This window comes from Salvelinus sp. IW2-2015, unplaced genomic scaffold (assembly GCF_002910315.2).
Source record: "Salvelinus sp. IW2-2015 unplaced genomic scaffold, ASM291031v2 Un_scaffold1787, whole genome shotgun sequence".
Classification (NCBI taxonomy): domain Eukaryota; kingdom Metazoa; phylum Chordata; class Actinopteri; order Salmoniformes; family Salmonidae; genus Salvelinus; species Salvelinus sp. IW2-2015.
In genome coordinates this window covers 130,579-152,855 of record NW_019943162.1, presented here as the reverse complement: position 1 = coordinate 152,855, position 22,277 = coordinate 130,579, and the positions used below count along the sequence as shown (strand labels likewise).

The following is a 22,277-nucleotide window of genomic DNA, read 5'->3' as shown; positions in this document are numbered from 1 at the left end:
GAGTGAAACCTATAGGCCTTCAGTGGTGAAATCCTATAGACGCCTTCAGTGGTAACCGATAGACCTTCAGTGATGATGAACCTATAGGTCTTCAGTGGTGACCTATAGGCCTTCAAGTGAGTTGAACCTATAGCCTTGCAGTGCTGTGACTATAGGCCTTCAGTGTGTGAACCTGATCAGCCTATCATGGTTGTGACCTGAAGACTGCAGTGGTGAACCGATAGACCTCAGTGGTGACCTATAGACCTGCAGTGGTGAACCATAGACCCAGTGGTGAACCTCGAGTGGTGAAACCTCTGGACTTAGACCTTCAGGTGGTGAAGCCTGTAGGGAACCTTCAGTGTGTGAACCTCAGGCCATCAGTGGGTGAACCTAAGGCCTTCAGTGGTGAACCTATAGGCCTTCAGTGGTGAACCTCTACTAGGCCTTCAGTGGTGACCTATAGACCTTGTGGGTGAACCTATAGGCCTTCAGTGGTGAAACTTCAGTGGTGACCTATAGCCTTCCAGTGGTGAACTACAAGGCCTTCAGTGGTGAACCTATAGCTTCAGTTGGTGAACCTATAGACCTTCAAGTGGTGAACTAGGGCCTTCATGGATGACTTCGGTGAACCTATAGGCCTTCAGTGGTGACTATAGACCTTCAGTGGTGAACCTATAGGCCTTCAAGTGGTGAACCTATAGACCTTCCAGTGTAGGTGAACCTATAGCTTCGGAACCATAGTTCAGTGTGAACTATGCTTCAGTGGTGAACCTTATAGGCCTTCAGTGGTGATACCTAGTGTGACTTTTCAGTGGTGACCTATAGGCTTCAGGGTGAACCTATAGGCCTTCAGTGCGTGAACCTATAGGCCTTCAGTGGTGAAACCTATCATGGTGCCATTCGAGTGGTGAACCTATAGGCCTTCAGTGGTGAACCTATAGGCCTCAGTTGGTGAACCTATAGGCCTTCAGTGGTGAACCTATAGGTTGTCAACTGGTGAACCTATAGACTTCAGTGGTGCCTATAGGCCTGTCAGTGTGTGACCTATAGGCCTTCAGTGAGTGACTACTAGCCTTCAGTGGTGAACCTATAGGCCTTCAGTGGTTAACCTATATGGACCTTCAGTGCGCTGACCCGATAGGAATTGAGTGTATGTAAACTTCTGACCCACTGGGAATGTGATGAAAGAAATAAAAGCTGAAATAAATAATTCTCTCTACTATTATTCTGACATTTCACATTCTTAAAATAAAGTGGTGATCCTAACTGACCTAAGACAGGACATTTTATTAGAGGATTAAATGTCAGGAATTGTGAAAAACTGAGTTTAAATGTAATTGGCTCTGGTGTACGTAAACTTCCGACTTCAACTGTATATATACTTTTTTGTACTATATGTTTGTTGCTCAAACAGTTTTCATTTATGTAATACTTCATATACAGTTAATTCGGAAAGTATTCAGACCCTTTGACTTTTTCCACATTTTGTTACGTTACAACCTTATTCTAAAATGGATAAAATTAAAATAAATTCTCATCAATCTACACACAATACCCCATCATGACATCACAATACCCCATCATGACATCACAATACCCCATAATGACAAAAAAACTAGTAAAAAAAAAAAAAGAAKCAAATTGATTAAATATAACAAACTGAAATATCACATTTACTTAAGTATTCAGACCCTTTACTCAGTACTTTGTTTAAGCACCTTTGACAGCGATTAGAGCAACAAGTTTTCTTGGGTATGATGCTACAAGCTTGACACACCTGTATTTGAGAAGTTTCTCCCATTCTTCTCTGCAGATCCTCTCAAGCTCTGTCAGGTTGGATTGGGAGCGTTGCTGCACAGCTATTTTCAGGTTTCTCCAGAGATGTTCGATMGGGTTCAAGTCTGGGCCACTCAAGGACATTCAGAGACTTGTCCCAAAGCCACTCCTGCGTTGTCTTGGCTTTGTGCTTAGGGAAGATGTCCTGTTGGAAGGTGAACCTTCGCCCCAGTCTGAGGTCCTGAGTGCTCTGGAGCAGGTTTTCATAAGGATCTCTCTATACTTTGCTCCGTTCATCTTTCCCTAGATCCTGACTAGTCTCCCAGTCCCTGCCACTGAAAAACATCCCTACAGCATGATGCTGCCACCACCAAGCTTCACCGTTGAGATGGTGCCAGGTTTCCTTCGCTTGGCATTCAGGCCAAAGAGTTCACTCTTGGTTTCATCAGACCAGAGAATCTGGTTTCTCATGGTCTGAGAGTCTTTAGGTGCCTTTTGCCAAACTCCAAGCTGGCTGTCATGTGCCTTTTACTGAGGAGTGGCTTCTGTCTGACCACTCTACCATGAAGGCCTGATTGGTGGAGTACTGCAGAGATGGTCGTCTTTCTGGAAGGTTCTCCCATCTCCACAGAGGAACTCTGGAGCTCTGTCAGAGTGATCATTGGGTTCTTGGTCACCTCCCAGACAAAGGTCCTTCTCTCCCGACTGCTCAGTTTGGCCGGGCCGCTCTAGGAAGAGTCTTGGTGGTTCCAAACTTCTTCCATTTAAGAATGATGGAGGCCCACTGTGTTCTTGGGGACCTTCAATGCTGCAGAAATGTTTTGGTACCCTTCCCCAGATCTGTGCCTCGACATAATCCTGTCTCTGATCTCTACGGACAATTCCTTCGGCCTCATGGCTTGGTTTTTGCTCTGAAATGCACTGTCAACTGTGGGACCTTAAATAGACAGGTGTGTGTCTTTCCAAATCATGTCAAATCAATTGATTTATCACAGGTGGACTCCAATCAAGTTGTAGAAACATCTCAAGGATGATCAATGGAAACAGATGCACATGAGCTCAATTTCGAGTTCTCATTGCAAAGGGTCTGAATACTTATGTAATATAAGGTTTCTGTTTTTTATTTTAATACATTTGCAAAAAAAGTATTGTGTGTAGATTGCTGAGGACTTAAAAAAAAAAAAAAATTTAGAATAAGTTGTAACATAACAAAATGTGGAAAAAGTCAAGGGGTCTGAATATTTTGCGAGGCACTGTACATTGAGAGAGAAAGAGTCGAGAGAGAAAGAGAGTCGGAGAAGTGAAAGAGAGAGAGAGTGAGAAAGAGTCAGATAGCGGAATAACGTGAGTGGTTGTAAAGTGTGAACAGAGATGGTAGATGGTAGAGTGGGTTAGAGAGAAACAGAGGGAGATGATATACTGTGGTGAGTGGGTTAGAGAGAAACAGAGGGAGAGGATATCACTGTGGTGAGTGGGTTATAGGAAACAGAGGGAGAGGATATCACTGTGGTGGAGTGGGTTAAGAGAGAAACAGGAGAGGATATCGCTGTGGTGAGTGGGTTAGAGAGAAACAGAGGAGAGGATATCACTGTGGTGAGTGGGTTAGAGAGAAACAGAGGGAGAGGATATCACTGTGGTGAGTGGGTTAGAGAGAAACAGAGGGAGAGATAGTCACTGTGGTGAGTGGGTAGGAGAACAGGAGAGGATATCCTGTGGTGAGTGGGTTAGAGAGAAACAGAGGGAGAGGATATCACTGTGGTGAGTGGGTTAGAGAGAAACGAGGGAGAGATATCACTGTGGTGGTGGGTTAGAGAGAAAACGGAGAGGATATCACTGTGGTGAGTGGGTTAGAGAGAAACAGAGGAAGAGGATATCACTGTGGTGAGTGGGTTAGAAGAAACAGGAGAGGATATCACTGTGGTGAGTGGGTTAGAGAGAAACGGAAGAGGATATCACTGTGGTGAGTGGGTTAGAGAGAAACAGAGGGGAGAGGATATCACTGTGGTGAGTGGGTTAGAAGAAACCAGAGGGAGAGGATATCACTGTGGTGAGTGGGTTATAGAGAAACAGAGGAGAGGATATCACTGTGGTGAGTGGGTTAGAGAGAAAAACAGGAGAGGATATCGCTGTGGTGAGTGGGTTAGAGAAACAGGAGAGGATATCACTGTGGTGAGTGGGTTAGAGAGAAAACAGGAGAGGATATCACTGTGGTGAGTGGGTTAGAGAGAAAGGAAGAGGATATCACTGTGGTGAGTGGGTTAGAGAGAAACAGAGGAGAGGATATCACTGTGGTGAGTGGGTTAGAGAGAAACAGAGGAGAGGATATCACTGTGGTGAGTGGTTAGAGAGAACACAGGAGAGATATCACTGTGGTGAGTGGGTTAGAGAAAACAGGAGAGGATATCACTGTGTTAGTGGTTAGAGAGAAACAGAGGGAGATGATACATGTGGTAGTGGGTTAGAGAGAAACAGGAGAGGATATCACTGTGGTGAGTGGGTTAGAGAGAACAGGAGAGGTATCACTGTGGTGAGTGGGTTAGAGAGAAACAGGAGAGGATATCACTGTGGTGAGTGGTTAGAGAGAAACAGGAGAGGAATATCACTGTGGTGAGTGGGTTAGAGAGAAACAGGAGAGGATATCACTGTGGTGAGTGGGTTAGAGAGAACAGAGGGAGAGGATATCACTGTGGTGAGTGGGTTAGAGAGAAACAGAGGGAGAGGATATCACTGTGGTGAGTGGGTTAGAGAGAAACAGAGGAGAGGTATCACTGTGGTGAAGTGGGTTAGAGAGAAACAGGAGAGGATATCACTGTGGTGAGTGGGTTAGAGAGAACAGAGGGAGATGCTATCCCTGTGGTGAGTGGTTAGAGAGAAACAGAGAGATGATATCACTGTGGTGAGTGGGGTTAGAGAAGAAACAGGAGAGGATAATCACTGTGGTAGAGTGGGTTAGAGAGAAACAGGAGAGGATATCACTGTGGTAGAGTGGGTTAGAGAGAAACAGGAGAGGATATCACTGTGGTAGAGTGGGTTAGAGAGAAACAGGAGAGGATATCACTGTGGTAGAGTGGGTTAGAGAGAAACAGGAGGAGGATATCACTGTGGTAGAGTGGGTTAGAGAGAAACAGGAGAGGATATCACTGTGGTAGAGTGGGTTAGAGAGAAAACAGGAGAGGATATCACCGTGGTGAGTGGGTTACAGTACGGTACCTCCAGTTGAAGCAGCTCAGAGTAGGCTGCCCTGGCCAGCCGGTACGGCACGAACAGATTGGACAGGAGGAACATGGCCACACCTATTCCAGTCAGGACCGTGGAGAAGGAGTTGACCAATAGCAGGGTGTCGTGGGGCATGGCACAGAGACGGGCCAATAGGGGCAGAAGGTGGGCAGAGAACAGCCACACCTTCCTGGTCTTCATGAGGAAGGCACACAAAGTACTCAATATGACCTGACCTACACAGGGGCACATAAACACAAACCAGAGAGGGAGAGAGAGAGAGAGAGATACCGAGAGAGAGAGACAGAGAGAGAGATACAGAGAGTGAGAGAGAGAGATACAGAGAGAGATACAGAGAGTGAGAGAGAGAGAGATACAGAGAGATACAGAGAGAGAGAAAGAGAGACAGAAACAGATTTTTTTAAATGCTGTATTATGGTTTGTACAGTGAGTTGTCATGGAAATTAGCCGGTCATAACTATGGGAAAACAAAGGGATATTGTGCACGTGTGTGTGTCTTACTAGTCAGCGAAGAGACAAAGCGGTTGAAGGCCTGAGAGTCGAGGTACAGGGCTCCATCATACCCATACTGCACCTCTCCATGGACATAGTCCCTGTGKCAAAAACACATCAACGGTCACTCACCATGTCAACAACAGCAAGGGGAAAACATCTTTCATATCTGGTTTTATAAAGGATGGACCAAAGAGGGAAAACAGTCAACTTAGGACAGGAGGGTTAGCCTCTCTATCAACATGTGTATATAGTCATAAATAAGCTTGTATTAAGCTCCACTAGCATTCTGGGAAGTGTAGTTGTTCTCACAAGATAGACCCAAGACGTACAGACTGTCATAGAAGATGTCACACTCCGTATAGCTATAGAAAATCTATTTGCATTCTGGGAAGTGTAGTTGTTCTCACAAGATTGACCCAAGACGTACAGACTGTCATAGAAGATGTCACACTCCGTATAGCTATAGAAAATCTATTTGCATTCTGGGAAGTGTAGTTGTTCTCACAAGATTGACCCAAGACGTACAGDCTGTCATAGAAGATGTCACACTCCGTATAGCTATAGAAAATCTATTTGCATTCTGGGAAGTGTAGTTGTTCTCACAAGATTGACCCAAGACGTACAGACTGTCATAGAAGATGTCACACTCCGTATAGCTATAGAAAATCTATTTGCATTCTGGGAAGTGTAGTTGTTCTCACAAGATTGACCCAAGACGTACAGGCTGTCATAGAAGATGTCACACTCCGTATAGCTATAGAAAATCTATTTGCATTCTGGGAAGTGTAGTTGTTCTCACAAGATTGACCCAAGACGTACAGACTGTCATAGAAGATGTCACACTCCGTATAGCTATAGAAAATCTATTTGCATTGTGGCGGTGTCTGGGAAGAACTGTGAAGTTATAACAGGAGCGTGAGCTGTTAGTACTCAGTACACGGCAGCCATTTTGGGGTTTTGTGACAAACTAGTCTCTCATAATAACAGTCTCAGGTGATTTGATTCCGTGTTGCTGAAATCTGTCTGTATGGTTTTATATCTGTCTGAAATGGTTTTATATCTGTCTGAAAGTGTAGACACTCACTTGGAGATCTGGTGTCCCACGTAAAAGAGCAGAGTGGTGAGGATGTAGAGGTAGAGCTTGATGATGTGTCTCAATGGCAAAACTAACACCACTACGTTGATCACATGACCTGGAGGACAGAGACAACAGCACTGATAGTGGTATTCTCACACACACACAACGAGACATATACACACACAGGTGGGTATAATATGTGGTACGTTCCAAAAACTTTGTAAAATACAAGGTTGCCAACAAAACAACGCATACAAAGTAGCATGATCAATTCACCTCGCTAACTAGCTGCCGAATAGGCWTCAACTCACCACGTAGCTTATTGTTAATGTTTATCCACAGGCTACCAGAGCGAGAAGACATTTTTCGGGAATAAACGGTGATGAGTGAAAAACTTTATGAAATGACCCAGTCTCATATCTTATTCTGCCGCTATACAACTTTGTATGCGTTGTTTTTTTGGCTACCTTGTTATTTACGAAGTTTTTGGAACAGATTCGTCTTGGAACGTTCCAACAAATTATACCCACCCCACACACAACAAAAACATGTTTGCAACGTAGCAAAACGTTTTGCCACATTTGGCTTGCAATGTCAGGATAGAGGGTTTGATTCCCGAGACCACGCATACGTAAAATGTATGCACACATGACTAAGTCGCTTTGGATAAAAAGAGTCTGCTAAATGGCATATATTACTACCAACACAAAATGTTTCTCATCAAAACTTGAGTTTCTATTGGGCAAATTCAGGTAAGTCCCTCCCTGTTTTGTTCCACTTGCTTCCGTTTAGCTGCTAGTGAACACAGCCCTGATTATCCTCTACAGTGAAATTGTGTGTTTCAGGAAAGACAACACAAATGGTTAAAGTCACGTTGGAGAAATCTGTGATGATATGGTGATGGTTCTGTCTCAAATTGTACCCTATATAGTGCACTACTGTTGACCAGGGCCCTATTCCCTACATAGTGCACTACTGTTGACCAGGGCCCTATTCCCTATATAGTACACTACTGTTGACCAGGGCCCTATTCCCTATATAGTACACTACTGTTGACCAGGGCCCTATTCCCTATATAGTGCACTACTGTTGACCAGAGCCCTATGGTGCCATTTGGAACACCGATGACATGTATGAACGTTACCTAGGTAATACAGGTTCCAGATAACATATTTGTATTTGAAGAGCATGTCTTCGTTCTTCGCCCTGAGGTGCTCTGTGAAGCTATCAATGTCACATTTATAGAGCAAGTCCAGTACCAGGATGCTTGGTACCCGCAGAACAATGTTGGCAACGTCTTCCAAACGACGCATCTTGAGATAATCAGTCCCCTTTGGGTAGAAAAATGTTGGTGAGCAGAATGCTTTTGTCACATGGTTAGATCCATGGATGCTCTCATAGATGAGTAGGAAGAGAGGCAGGTAGATGTCTGTCCATCTGACTGGTCCCTCTTCATGGTTGGTTATTCACCTGCCACACACACACACACACACGTCAGGCAATACCATTGACATTTACTGACATGATCGACACCAAAGTTGACAACAACAAAAAAACGATCAATCTGTCTACCAATGACCGTCGTCCTACTGGTGAAATCTATTAGTTGGCTTTGAAGGCGACGGCCTTGTTTTCTGTCACAAGTGCCCACATTACATAATGAGACTATTGACATTGAAGGTGCACAACCCGAAGTGACCCTAGATAGTTAACTGCTTTACGTTATACGTTCCTTAGTAATCACAAGGTTGTCAGCAAACTACAGCTCAACTGTCGGTCTATTTATGTCGGAGGATAACAGCTAAACCACAGCATTTAATTGTAGCTAGCTAGAACCAGATGTTATTAGAACATGCTAAGACGTTAGCATTCTAGCTAGCTACATTTGATTCTGATATCACGCTTCTGTCACAGTGGCAACATTTCAAAAATTGTACCGGTTGTAAAACCACGAACGATATCCAACGAAACGCATATGCTAGCGTAAATGAGGCTAATATCCTTCTGACAGCATGTTGTAAATGAAAATGGACAGTTATCTAGCTAGAGTTGTTATGGTTTTCCAAACAGTCCTGTCGCTTGCGTGGCCATTTCCGGAATATACGTCATTTGCCGATGACGCTTTAGTTTGCAGCAATGAGATTATGGCAAATGGTTTTTACATTTTTACCAAATTAAATGTCTCACTTTCAAATTAAAAATCAATCATTGAAATAAAGCTATAATCAAATAAGACAGCCTCCGAAATCAGGATACAATAAAATGTAACAATGCTCTATTTCTCACGTGTGCTCTCTTTTTTTACTTTACATATACAGTACTCTAGGTTTTACGGTAATGTGTGCAGCTTATTGATATATTACGGTTTTATAAATACGGGGCGCTTGTGGGTTTAGGTGGACAGCTCTATGTTTCAAGCACAGAAAGAGAATGGCCAAGATATTGTGCATTTTGTCTGCAATAGTTTTTGTCGTGAAAACTGACGATGTCAGCGAATTTAATGCAACGATTACAGCCGTGAACATTACATTGAACTCTACTGTTAACAGAACGATAGCTTTTAAGACGCCCGTGTTGTCATTCTCCACCACCACCACAGCCAATAAAACAGTTTTGGGAAAGAAAAATWTGCGAAAGAAAAATGTAGATGACAAGCGCATCGATCAAGACGAGGATGGAAAACATGAAACCAAGAATGGTACAGCAGACGCAAAGAAAGAACCGGGTAAATGTATTACCTAGTCCTTTGCAAATGAGTTTATTCTGAAATTKACATAAGTCAGCATTTAACTGTATGACATTGTGCACATGCCATGGAGGGATTTTCTCAACTTTTTTTGTGCATGGATAGATGTTCTCTACTTTAATAATGATTTATTTAGTTTATACGTTTTTTTGGTGTGTTTCACAGTTGCATGGTAGGCTATTAGCAGTCTGTAGCAGAAGGTTTTCAGCAGGATGACTGTCTCAGTAATTGGTTCTGTATGTGCAGGAGTAACCTAGTAGCCTGTAATTAATGCATTTAATACAGGGGCAGACAAGGCTACATCAGCAGTCATGTAACAGTCGGTCGAATACTGTCATTCTGCCAGATACAGTCACTACTTCCTTTCCTTCTGTATATATATATATATTTATATTACACATTCTTGTTCTTGATATAAACTTTGAAGAAAAGAAAGACTTGCCAGTATCACTTAGGTTTATTAAGCTGTTATTGATGTAAAGCATGAATTTCTAGCTTATACATTTCTAAGTCCTTATAACTAAGAATTAATTTGATAATATAATTATAATACTTGTATAATATAATTATTTAAAGTAACTGCCCAGTGTTTCCAGATTTCTATGAAATAGGACCTATAATTAATTACAATATCAGTGAAATAGTTTTCCTTCCAAAAAAAATGTTTAATTAAGTTTGTAAAAAATTCTGTGTTTGAATGGTGTGGGCATTCCCCAACAACAGAATGGTGTGGGCATACCCCAACAACAGAATAGTGTGGGCATACCCCAACAACAGAATAGTGTGGGCATACCCTAACAACAGAATAGTGTGGGCATACCCCAACAACAGAATGGTGTGGGCATACCCCAACAACAGAATGGTGTGGGCATACCCCAACTACAGAATGGTGTGGGCATACCCCAACRACAGAATGGTGTGGGCATACCCCAACAACAGAATAGTGTGCGCATACCCCAACAACAGAATAGTGAGTGCATACCCCAACAACAGAATAGTGTGGGTATACCCCAACAACAGAATGGTGTGGGTATTGTTGATAATTGGATATGGAGAAGGGTGAGCCGGTCAAGGATCGATTCAGACAAGGTGGTAAATTGTATGACAAGCGACAGTTTTATTTAAGAGTAAAGATATCTGGTACAAGCGTGCACGGACTTATTCATTTAGCTCATATGGAACTGGGCTGAAATAAGCCCAGATAACAGAGTGCATAGACATTTTATACAGTACAGAAAGTAGGTTGAGTCTGGAAGTTCTGGTCCTCTGGTTGTTCTGATGAGTTGGGCGAGGTCTCCTTCAGGCTAGTATCACTGTCCATTGGCTCTGAGTAGAGTTCTTTGTCTTCAGAAATGTTCAGCTAAAACAGGAGATTAGGTGTTGCGTAGATGTTCCTATTTTGACATTTCTGTGTGTTCTGTAAAATGTTCAGACTGAAGAGAGATTTGTGTGTGCGTAGATGTTCCTGTCTTATCTGTGTTTATGAAAGGTTTACGTCAGCCCTCTGTCCTTGGTAGTGTGTGTCTCAGTATCTCGTGAAATGCAGTACCAAGCACCTTTTCTTGTCAGTGTTTATAAAAGGTCTATGTCAGCCATCTGTCTCTGGGTGTGTGTGTCTCAGTATCTGCTTATGAGTTTGTGAGAAACCCTGTTTTGAAAGAATTAGTTATAACAATGTAATAGGATATGCTTGTGTTATATAAATGGTATTTATACAGTATACCCCAACAACAGAATAGTGTGGGCATACCGCAACAACAGAATAGTGTGGGCATACCCCAATGTAACGGATGTGAAATGGCTAGCTAGTTAGCGGTACGCGAGTAGCATTTCAATCAGTACGCACTTGCTCTGAAACCAATATGTAGTGTTGCCCCTTGCTCTGCAAGGGCCGCGCCTTGTGGAGCGATGGGTAACGATGCTCCGTGGCGACCGTTGTTGATGTGTGCAGAGGGTCCCTGTTCGCGCCCGGGTGGGCGAGGGGACGCCATAAAGTTATACTGTTACATTGATGCTGTTGACCCGGATCACTGGTTGCTGCGGAAAAGGAGGAGGTTGAAAGGGGGGTGAGTGTAACGGATGTGAATGGCTAGCTAGTAGCGGGGTACGCTTGCTAGTAGCATTTCAATCAGTTACGTCACTTGCTCTGAAACCAATATGTAGTGTTGCCCCTTGCTCTGCAAGGGCCGCGGCTTTTGTGGAGCGATGGGTAACGACGCTTCGTGGGTGTCAGTTGTTGATGTGTGCAGAGGGTCCCTGGTTCGCGCCCGTGTCGGGGCGAGGGGACGTACTAAAGTTATACTGTTACACCAACACCAGAATAGTGTGGGCATACCCCAACAACAGAATAGTGTGTGTGTCACGATCGTCAATAGTAGAGAGTGAGGACCAACATGCAGCGCGTGGAAAGTAAGTAATCTTCCTTTTATTTGAAGAGAACGAACACCAAACGAAACCACTTTACAAAATAACAAAACAGACGAACGTGAAGCTAAACATGAACTAGTGCCTACAAGCAACATAGAACATCGACATAGACAATACCCCACAAACAGCTAAAGCCTATGGTTACCTTAAATATGGCTCCCAATCAGAGACAACAATAACCAGCTGTCTCTAATTGAGAACCCATTCAGGCAACCATAGACTTCCCTAGACAACTACACACAACCATAGACACAGCTAGATACCTATACTAAMCATAAACCCAACTACTCTAATAAACCCCCTAAACCTTACAACCACCCTAGACACTACAAAAACACATACACTCCCCATGTCACACCCTGACCTAACTAAAATAATAAATAAAACAAAGAATACTAAGGCCAGGGCGTGACAGTGTGCATACCCCAACAACCGCTGATTGGTCAGTTTATCCTCCTCTAGGCCGCTGATTGGTCAGTTTATCCTCCCGAGGAGTATTTCCATATGAGGAAATAGCAAGCATTTTTTAAATGTCTGTTTGAGATACAAGTTTGAGGTGGGGTTTTTGAAGTGTTTTTTTTTTCTTCTCCAATTTATGCTTTGGCCACAAATACGATTAAGGACGAGTCAACAACATTATTTGGATATGAGTTAACAGAATATGAACTTTTAAAAGTAAGATTTTCACAGTTTCTTTAATAATGTAATAAAGGTATAATATAATTACAAAAAAAAAAGTATAATAATCACTTGAATACGGCCACTTTGTCACTCCTCCTTACAGGCTGACCACACCGCTCGCGTTGCAAAATACATTTAGAAATCCATGTTATTCAATTATTGCACCCACACTGCTCGCGCGAAATCCTTTCTATTTCTGACGCAGATCGCGCTGCAAGTCCCGCCTCTCCCATCTCTCCTCATTGGTTTATAGAAGCAGGTACCCAGGTGCCATCTCCTCATTGGTTATACCCACGTGGGTGATTGAAAGACGAACTGTGTTGCCGGTTGTCGTGGTAATAATATGAAAGTTTAGATGCCAATCACCATATAAATTCAAAGATGAAAAAGCCTGGAAGGAGGAGAGATGACTAGAAACGATTCGGTTGATCTTTTTATGTGTGGATTAATTGTTGGAGTAGAGGACCTTGTGCGGCTGAGGAGAGCGTGATCACACAGTCGTCCGGAACAGCTGGTGCTCTCATGCATCTTTCAGTGTTATTTGCCTCGAAGTGAGCATAGAAGTAGTTTAGCTCATCTCGTAGGCTCGTGTCACTGGGCAGCTCTCGGCTGTGCTTCCCTTTGTAGTCTGTAATAGTTTGCAAGCTCTGCCACATCCGACGAGTGTCAGAGCCGGTGTAGTACGATTTGATTTTAGTCCTGTATTGACGCTTAGCCTGTTTGATGGTTCGTCGGAGGGCATAGCAGGATTTCTTATAAGCTTCCGGGTYAGAGTCCCGCTCCTTGAAAGCGGCAGCTCTACCCTTTAGCTCAGTGCGGATGCTGCCTGTAACCCATTGCTTCTGGTTGGAGTATGTACGTACAGTCACTGTGGGGATGACGTCCTTGATGCACTTATTAATGAAGCCAGTGACTGATGTGGTGTACTCAATACCATCGGAAGAATCCCGGAACATTTTCCAGTCTGTGCTAGCAAAACAGTCCTGTGGCTTAGCATCTGCTTCATCTGACTACTTTTTTATTGACCGAGTCACTGGTACTTCCTGCTTAAATTTTTGCTTGTAAGCAGGAATCAGAAGGATATAGTTATGGTCAGATTTGCCAAATGGAGGGCGAGGGAGAGCTTTGTACCCGTCTCTGTGTGTGGAGTAAAGGTGGTCTAGAGTTGTTTTCCCTCTTGTTGCACATTTAATATGCTGATAGAAATTTGGTAAAACTGATTTAAGTTTCCCTGCATTAATGTCACCGGCCACTAGGAGCGCWGCCTCTGGATGAGSATTTTCCGGTTTGCTTATGGCGGAATGCAGCTCATTCAATGCTGTCTTAGTGCCAGCCTCTGACTGTGGTGGTATGTAAACAGCTACAAAGAATCACTATTGAAAACTCTCTAGGTAGATAGTGTGGTCTACAGCTTATCATGAGATACTCTACCTCAGATGAGCAAAACCTTGAGACTTCCTTAGATATCGTGCACCAGCTGTTGTTTACAAATATTGTTTACAAATATACATTGTCCACCCCCCTTTGTCTTACCAGATGCCGCTGTTCTATCCTGCCGATACAGCGTATAACCAGACAGCTGTATGTTGATAATGTCGTCGTTGAGGCCCGATTATGTGAGGCATAAGATATTGCCGTTTTGAATGTCCCGTTGGTAGTTTAATCGTCGGTCATCGATTTTATTTTCCAATGATTTTATGTTAGCTAGTAGAACGKAGGGAAGTGGGGGTTTATTCGATCGCCGACGAATTCTCCGAAGTCAGCCCGACCCCCGTCCTATTTTTCTCCGTCTTCTCTTCACTCAAATGACGGGTATTTGGGACCGTTCCCGGGAAAGCAATATGTCCTTCACGTCGAACTCGTCAGACTCTTTAAAAAAATTATAATAGCTTGTGCCAGTTCGTGGTGAGTAATCGCTGTTCTGATGTCCAGAAGTTATTTTCAGTCATAAGTGACGGTAGCAGCAACATTATGTACAAAATAAGGAAAAGAACTAGTTACAAACAACAACAAAAAAACAAAGAAAAAAAAACACGGTTGGTTAGGAGCACGTAAAACGTCAGCCATCTTCTCCGGCGCTGTGATACACACTACGTCTCAGTTGACTCCCTTTTTTCTACTTCCCGAATGGCACCCTATTCCCTTTATAGTGCTTCTTTCCTATAGGCTCTGGTCAAAAGTAGTGCACTATATACCTCCTGGGCTCTGGTCAAAAGTAGTGCACTATGTAGGGAATAGGGTGCCATTTGAGATGCACWTCCTGACTAACCCTGTCTGAGTCTCATATTACATCCCAGCTCTGCCCTGACTATAACCCTGTCTGAGTCTCATATTACAACCCAGCTCTGCCCTGACTATAACCCTGTCTGAGTCTCATATTACAACCCAGCTCTGCCCTGACTATAACCCTGTCTGAGTCTCATATTACATCCCAGCTCTGCCCTGACTATAACCCTGTCTGAGTCTCATATTACATCGCCAGCTCTGCCCTGACCTTATACACCACTGTCCATGATGTCCTTCATATTACATCCCAGCTCTGCCCTTGACTATAACTCAACATTGTTCCTAGTCTATATTAACATTCAGCTCTGCCCTGACTATAACACAGCTGTCTGAGTCTTCATATTACAATCCCAGCTCTTGCCCTGACTATAACCTGTACTGAGTCTTCATGTTACATCCCAGCTCTGCCCTGACTATAACCTGTCTTGAGCTTCCTAACTTAGCACTCCCAGCTTGCCTGACTATAACCCTGTCTAGAGTCTCATATTAATCCAGCTCTGCCTGATATAACCCTGTCTGAGTCTCATAACATCCCAGCTTCCCTGACTATAACCTGTCTAGATGTCTCATATTACATCCCAGCTCTGCCCTGACTATACCTGTCTGAGTTCATATTACATCCCAGCTCTGCCCTGACTATAACCCTGTCTGAGTCTCATATTACATCCCAGCTTGCCCCTGACTATAACCCTGTCTGAGTCTCATATTACATCCCAGCTTCTGCCCTGACTATAACCTGTCTGAGTCTCATATTACACCCAGCTCTGCCGCTGACTATAACCTGTCTACATGATGTCTCACTCATCTTGACTGTAACAGCTCTGCCTGACTATACCCTGTCTGAGTCTCAATATTACATTCCCAGCTCGCCCTGACTATAACCCTGTCTGAGTCTATATTACATCAGCTCTGCCTGACTATAACCCTGTCTGAGTCTCATAATTACAAGGCTGTGCCCTCGACTATAACCCTGTCTAGAGTCTCATATTACATCCAGCTCTGCCCTGACTATAACCCTGTCTGGTCTACTATTAACCACTTGCCCCTGATATATACTGTCTAATGAGTCTCATATTACATACCAGCTCTGCCCTGACTATAACCCTGTCTGAAGTCTCATATTACATCCACGCTCTGCCCTGACTATAACCTGTCTGAGTCTCAATATTACATCCCAGCTCTGCCCTGACTATAAACCCTGTCTGAGTCTCAATATTACATCCAGCTCTGCCCTGACTATAACCCTGTCTGAGTCTCATATTACATCCCAGCTCTGCCCTGACTATAACCCTGTCTGAGTCTCATATTACAACCAGCTCTGCCCTGACTATAAACCTGTCTTGAGTCTCATATTACATCCCAGCTCTTGCCTGACTATAACTGTCTGGTTCATATTACATTCTCAGCTCTGCCTGACTATAACCTGTTATAATGAGTCTCATAATTACATCAAGGCTGCCTGATCATAAAACCCTGTCTGAGTCTCATATTACATCCAACAGCCTCTGCCCTGACTATAACCCTGTCTGAGTCTCAATATTACAACCCAGCTCTGCCCTGACTATAACCTGTCTGAGTCTCATATTACATCCAGTTCTGCCCTGACAATAACCCTGTCTGAGTCTCATATTACATCCAGTGCCCTGACTATAACCCTGTCTGAGTCTCATATTACAACCCAGCTCTGCCCTGACTATAACCTGTCTGAGTCTCTATTACATCCCAGTCTGCCCTGACTATAACCCTGTCTGAGTCTCATATTACATCCCAGCTCTGCTGACTATAACCCTGTTCTGAGTCTCATATTACAACCCAGCTCTGCCCTGACATAACCCTGTCTGTGTCTCATATTACATCCCAGCTCTGCCCTGCTATAACCTGTCTGAGTCTCATATTACAACCCAGCTCTGCCCTGACTATAACCCTGTCTGAGTCTCATATTACGTAACAGCTGTGCATGTTGCTCTGTTCCTTCCTGGTTCCCTGATCTCCAGTCCAATGCTCTGCACTCCCACTACACTGACTGCCCCATACGAGGAGTGGGGTGTGTGTGTGAGGAAGGAATGGGTTTGTCACACACACCACACACACCACACACCACCACACACCACCACACACACAACACACACACACACAACACACACACACACACACACACACACACACACACACACAACACTACAAGGGGAAGGGGGCTGTGGTTCCTCTACACTTCCAGAGAACTGACTGAGGAGAATTAGACATATTTCAGATCCCGAGGGGAGCGTGAGGAGAATTAGACATATTTCAGATCCCGAGGGGAACGTGAGGAGAACTAGACATATTTCAGATCCCGAGGGGAACGTGAGGAGAACTAGACATATTTCAGATCCCGAGGGGAACGTGAGGAGAATTGACATATTTCAGATCCCGAGGGGAACATAAGGAGAATTAGACATATTTCAGATCCCGAGGGGAACGTAAGGAGAATTAGACATATTTCAGATCCCGAGGAGAACGTGAGGAGAATTAGACATATTTCAGATCCCGAAGGAAACGTGAGGAGAATTTAGACATATTTCAGATCCGAGGGAAGGAACTGATTAGGTACCGAGGGAACGTAGAGAATAGACATAAGTTTCAGATCCCGGGAAGTGGAGATACAATTTAGATCCAGAGGGAAGAGGAAATAGACATTTTCAGATCCCGGGGAAACGTAGAGAATTAGACATATTCAGATCCCGGGGGAACGTAAGGAGAATATGACATATTTCAGATCCCGAGGGAAAGCGTAGGAGAATTAGACATATTTCAGATCCACGAGGAGACGTAAGGAAAATTAGACATATTCAGATCCCGAGGGGAACGTAAGGAGATTTGACATATATTCGATTCCCGAGGGGAACGTAAGGAGAATTAGACATATTTCAGATCCCGAGGGACGAAGAATCATTTACCGGACGTGGAGAATTAGACATATTCAGATCGCGAGGGAACGTAAGGAGAATTAGACATATTTCAGACCGGAATGCAGGGTTACAGGTTCGACCGAGGGGAACGTAGAGGAGAATTGAACATGATGTTCGAGATCCGAGGGGAACGTTGAGGAAGAATTTAGGACCATTAATTTTCAGGAATTCCCGAAGGGGAACGTGAGGAGGAATTAGACATGATTTCAGATCCCGAGGGCAACGTGAGAGAAATTAGACATATTCAATCCCGAGGAGAACGTACGGAGAATTAGACATATGTTCAGATCCCGAGGAGGACGTAAGGAGAATTAGACAATATTTCAGATCCCGAGGGGAACTGTAAGGAGAATTTAGACATATTTCAGACCCAGGTGGAACGTAAGGAGAATTAGACATATTTCAGATCCCGAGGGGAACTGAGGAGAATTAGACATATTTCAGATCCGCAGGGGAACTGTAGAGAACTTAGACATATTTCAGATCCCGAGGGAACGTGAGGAGATTAATGACATATTTCAGATCCCGAGGGGAACGTGAGGAGAATTAGACATATTTCAGATCCCGAGGGAACGTAAGGAGAATTAGACATATTTCAGATCCCGAGGGAACGTAAGGAGAATTAGACATATTTCAGATCCCGAGGTGAGAACGTGAGGAGAATTAGACATATTTCAGATCCCGAGGAGACGTGAGGAGAATTAACATATTTCAGATCCCGGAGGGAGCGTGAGGAGAATTAGCATATTTCAGATCCCGAGGGGAGTAGGAGAATAGACATATTCAGATCCGAGGGGAACGTGGAGAACTAGACTATTTCAGATCCCGAGGGGAACGTGAGGAGATAGACATATTTAGATCCGAGGGAACTGGATGTGGTTAACAAAAAGGACAGGTAGAATTAACATATTTCAGATCCCAGAGGGGAACGTAAGGAGATTAGACATATTTCAGATCCCGGGAGAACGTGAGGGAATTAGACATATTTCAGATCCCGAGAGGGAACGTGAGAGCAAATTAGCACATATTTCAGATCCGAGGGAGACGTGAGGAGAATAGAATTTCAGATCCGAGGGGAAACGTAGGAGATTAGACATATTTCAGATCCCGAGGGAACGTAAGGAGAATTAGACATATTTCAGATCCCGAGGGGAACGTGAGGAGAATTAGACATATTTCAAGATCCCGAGGGAACGTGAGGAGAATTAGACATATTTCAGCCTCCGAGGGAACGTAAGGAGAATGACATATTCAGATCCGGAGGGGAACGTAGGAGAATTAGACATATTTCATGATCCGAGGGGAAGTAACGGAGAATTAGACATATTTTAGATCCCGAGGGGAACGTAAGGAGAATTAAGACATATTTTCAGATCCGAGGGAACGTAAGGAGGAATTAGACATATTTCAGATCCCGAGGAACGTGAGGAAGAATTGACATATTTCAGATCCGAGGGGAACGTAAGGAGAATTAGACATAATTTCAATCCGAGGGGAACGTGAGGAAGAATTAGACATATTTCAGATCCCGAGGGGAAGTGAGCAGAATTAGACATATTTCAGATCCCGAGGGAACGTAGGAGAATTAGACATATTTCAGATCCGAGGGAACGTGAGGAGAATTAGACATATTTCAGATCCCGAGGGGAACGTAAGGAGAATTAGACATATTTCAGATCCCGAGGGAACGTAGGAGATAGACAATATTTCAAGATCCCGGAGGGAACGTAGGAGAATAGACATATTTCAGATCCCAGCGAGGGGAACGTAAGGAGAATGAACATATTTCAGATCCGAGGGAACGGAAGGAGAATTAGACATATTTCAGATCCCGAGGGGGAACGTAAGGGAGAAATTAGACATATTTCAGAATCCGAGGGGACGTGAGGAGAATTATAGACATATTCTAATCCGAGGGGACGTGCAGGAGAAGTTAGACATATTTCAGAATCCCGAGGTGAACGTAGGAGAATTAGACATATTTCGACATCCCGGGGGAACGTTAAGGAGAATTTAGACATATTTCTAGAATCCCGAGGCGGAACGCTGAGGAGAATTAGACATATTTCAGATCCCGAGGGAGAGTGAGGAAGAATATAGACATATTTCAGATCCGAGCGGAGGTGAGAAAATTAGACATTCGTCCCGAGGGGAGTAAGAGAATTAGACATATTTCAGATCGCGAAGGGGAACGTGAGGAGAATTAGACATATTAGATCGGAGGGGAGCGTGGAGGAGAATGTAGAATCATATTCAATCGAGGGGAGCGTGAGGACGAATTAGACATATTTTCAGATCGGGGGAACGTACAGGAGAATTAGGACATTTTTCAGATACGAAGGGGAACGTGAGGAGAATTAGACATATTTCAGATCCCGAGGGGAGCGTGAGGAGCTCATGCACTCAAGTTCTGCAACTTCACATTTCTACATTATCTCTGACAGCCAGGGGTTTGTCTCTCAAAACATACATGACTTTCTCTCCTGCTACCATTGAACAGAACTGTCTTACCCAGAACCCTGCAGACATGCCGAGGCACAGACACACCGAGGCACACACACACACCGAGGCACACACACACCGAGGCACAGACACACCGAGGCACACACACACCGAGGCACAGGCACACCGAGGCACAGACACACCGAGGAACAGGCACACCGAGGCAGAGACACACCGAGGCACAGACACGCCGAGGCACAGACACACCGATGCACTGACACACCGAGGCACACACACACCGAGGCACAGACACACTGAAGCACACACATCCTGCTTTGAGATAGTGGGTGCATTCCATATATTCTGTGCAGGTCTGTGCAGGTAATAGGATTGTTTGTCGTTCCTGAGATGTTAAACACTTCTCCAGTTAAGATCTGATCATCTGCATGGGTCAGTGTAGTCTGTGTGTCTGGAACACAGCCCTGATCTAGCCTGGTCCCAGATCTGGTTGTGCTATCATTTCAACTCCATGTTATGCGGCAGGTAGCCTAGTGATTAGAGCGTTGGACCAGTAACCGAAAGGTTGCTAGATCTAATCGCCGAGCTGACAAGGTAAAAATCTGTCGTTCTGAACAAGGCAGTTAACCAACTGTTCCTAGGCCGTCATAGTAAATAAGAATTTGTTCTTAACTGAATTACCTGGTTAAATATTTGTGGCAAGGAGTGGCATGATGGCTGTCCCTGATCCACCATGTGTTGTAACCTCTCCAGACTGTCCCCCGCTGGGTCTGAAGTCACTGAGGGTTGATGACAGCCAGTTCCATGCTTCGTCCTACCTGCGGATGGGACTTGGCCCTCACAGGGCAAGACTTAATATACAGGTGGGTTCTATAGTCTAGATATGAATATACTATAGCCACCAAGTACTTAGTTGTTATTCCCCTTGTGATCTGCTTCCTAAATACAATGATAACTTTACCGGTCATTTTATTGCAGAATGCTTCCTGAATAACTCATTGAGCGTCTGTCTGTCTGTCTGTCTGTCTGTCTGTCTGTCTGTCTGTCTGTCTGTCTGTCTGTCTGTCCAGTCAGGTATCGAGGACGGAGACATGTATGATGGCGCGTGGTGTGCTAAGTATGAGGACAAGTACCAGTGGCTGCAGGTGGATGCTCTGCGCCCCACGCTGTTCACAGGAGTCATCCTGCAGGGACGTAACTCCATCTGGAGGTAGGTCAGACAGGCCCGGTGCTGGGAGGGGAACCAGGAGAAGAAGGGGTGCTGGCAGGGGGACCAGGAGAATAAGGGGTGCTGGCAGGGGGACCAGGAGAATAAGGGGTGCTGGCAGGGGGACCAGGAGAAGAAGGGGCATCCACAGGAGTTCATCCTGGAGGGACGTAACTCCATCTGGAGATAGGTCAGACAGGCCCGGGTGCTGGGAGGGAACCAGGAGAAGAAGGGTGTGCTGGCAGGGGGGACCAGGAGTAGAAGGGGTGTGGCAGGGGAAGCGCACGGGGAAACACACGCGGAAACGGGGGGGGCCCCGCGGGCGGACCAGATGAGAAAAAACAAAAAATAACGCAAAGAAGGGTGCTGGCAGGGGGGCCAGGCAGTAGAAGGGCATAGCCTACACATAGAACACATAGGGGCGTGACTGGTATCTATTCAATGTAGAGACGACCAGTTAAAAAGGCTCCAAATAATTATTAGGTTGGGCGTATCAAGATTATACTGTATATATTATATTAGGTTGGCTGTATCCAGAGAATACTGTATATATATTAGGGTTGCTGTATCCAGAGATATACTGTATATATATTAGGGTGGGCGTATCCGAGGATATACTGTATATATATATTAGGTTGGGCTGTATCCAGAGATTACTGTATTATATCATACCGTGAGCATGTCTATACCCCCTTACGTATATATGGTATGTCTAAATACTCTACTATACGATAATATACGCCATCTATGTATTTTCCCATATTCTATTTTATCTAGATTCATCAATAATTAAAGTCCACTTTAAGTTGTCTTATTGACAACCATGTAAACATAATATGAACATTCAACAGAGCCGATTACTATACGTTTTACTATATGTTTACTATATGTTTACGTATAACATTTACCTATATTTTACCGGACGCCATTAGATAACAGCTATCTCCAACCATA

The 22,277-nt window shown here is 44.2% G+C and overlaps 2 protein-coding genes across 2 annotated transcripts in view; one reads left to right on the top strand and one right to left on the bottom strand.

Moving 5' to 3' along the window:
* Positions 1-8,669, bottom strand: part of zmp:0000000662 (RING finger protein 145) — a 34,648-nt gene extending 25,979 nt beyond the window's left edge. Inside the window, exons 1-5 of the mRNA XM_070439583.1 lie at positions 8,506-8,669; positions 7,713-8,038; positions 6,575-6,683; positions 5,497-5,588; positions 4,927-5,210 (exon numbers count right to left, since the gene is read on the bottom strand). Of these exons, the coding sequence (XP_070295684.1) occupies positions 4,927-5,210; positions 5,497-5,588; positions 6,575-6,683; positions 7,713-7,881 (654 nt within the window). The 5' untranslated portion in view covers positions 7,882-8,038; positions 8,506-8,669. The remainder of the gene's footprint in view (positions 1-4,926; positions 5,211-5,496; positions 5,589-6,574; positions 6,684-7,712; positions 8,039-8,505) is intronic.
* Positions 8,670-8,955: 286 nt separating this feature from the next.
* Positions 8,956-22,277, top strand: part of LOC112071968 (probable carboxypeptidase X1) — a 32,323-nt gene continuing 19,001 nt past the window's right edge. The window contains 3 exon segments of the mRNA XM_070439585.1: positions 8,956-9,293; positions 20,870-20,979; positions 21,187-21,326. Coding sequence (XP_070295686.1) covers positions 8,999-9,293; positions 20,870-20,979; positions 21,187-21,326 — 545 coding nt within the window. The 5' untranslated portion in view covers positions 8,956-8,998.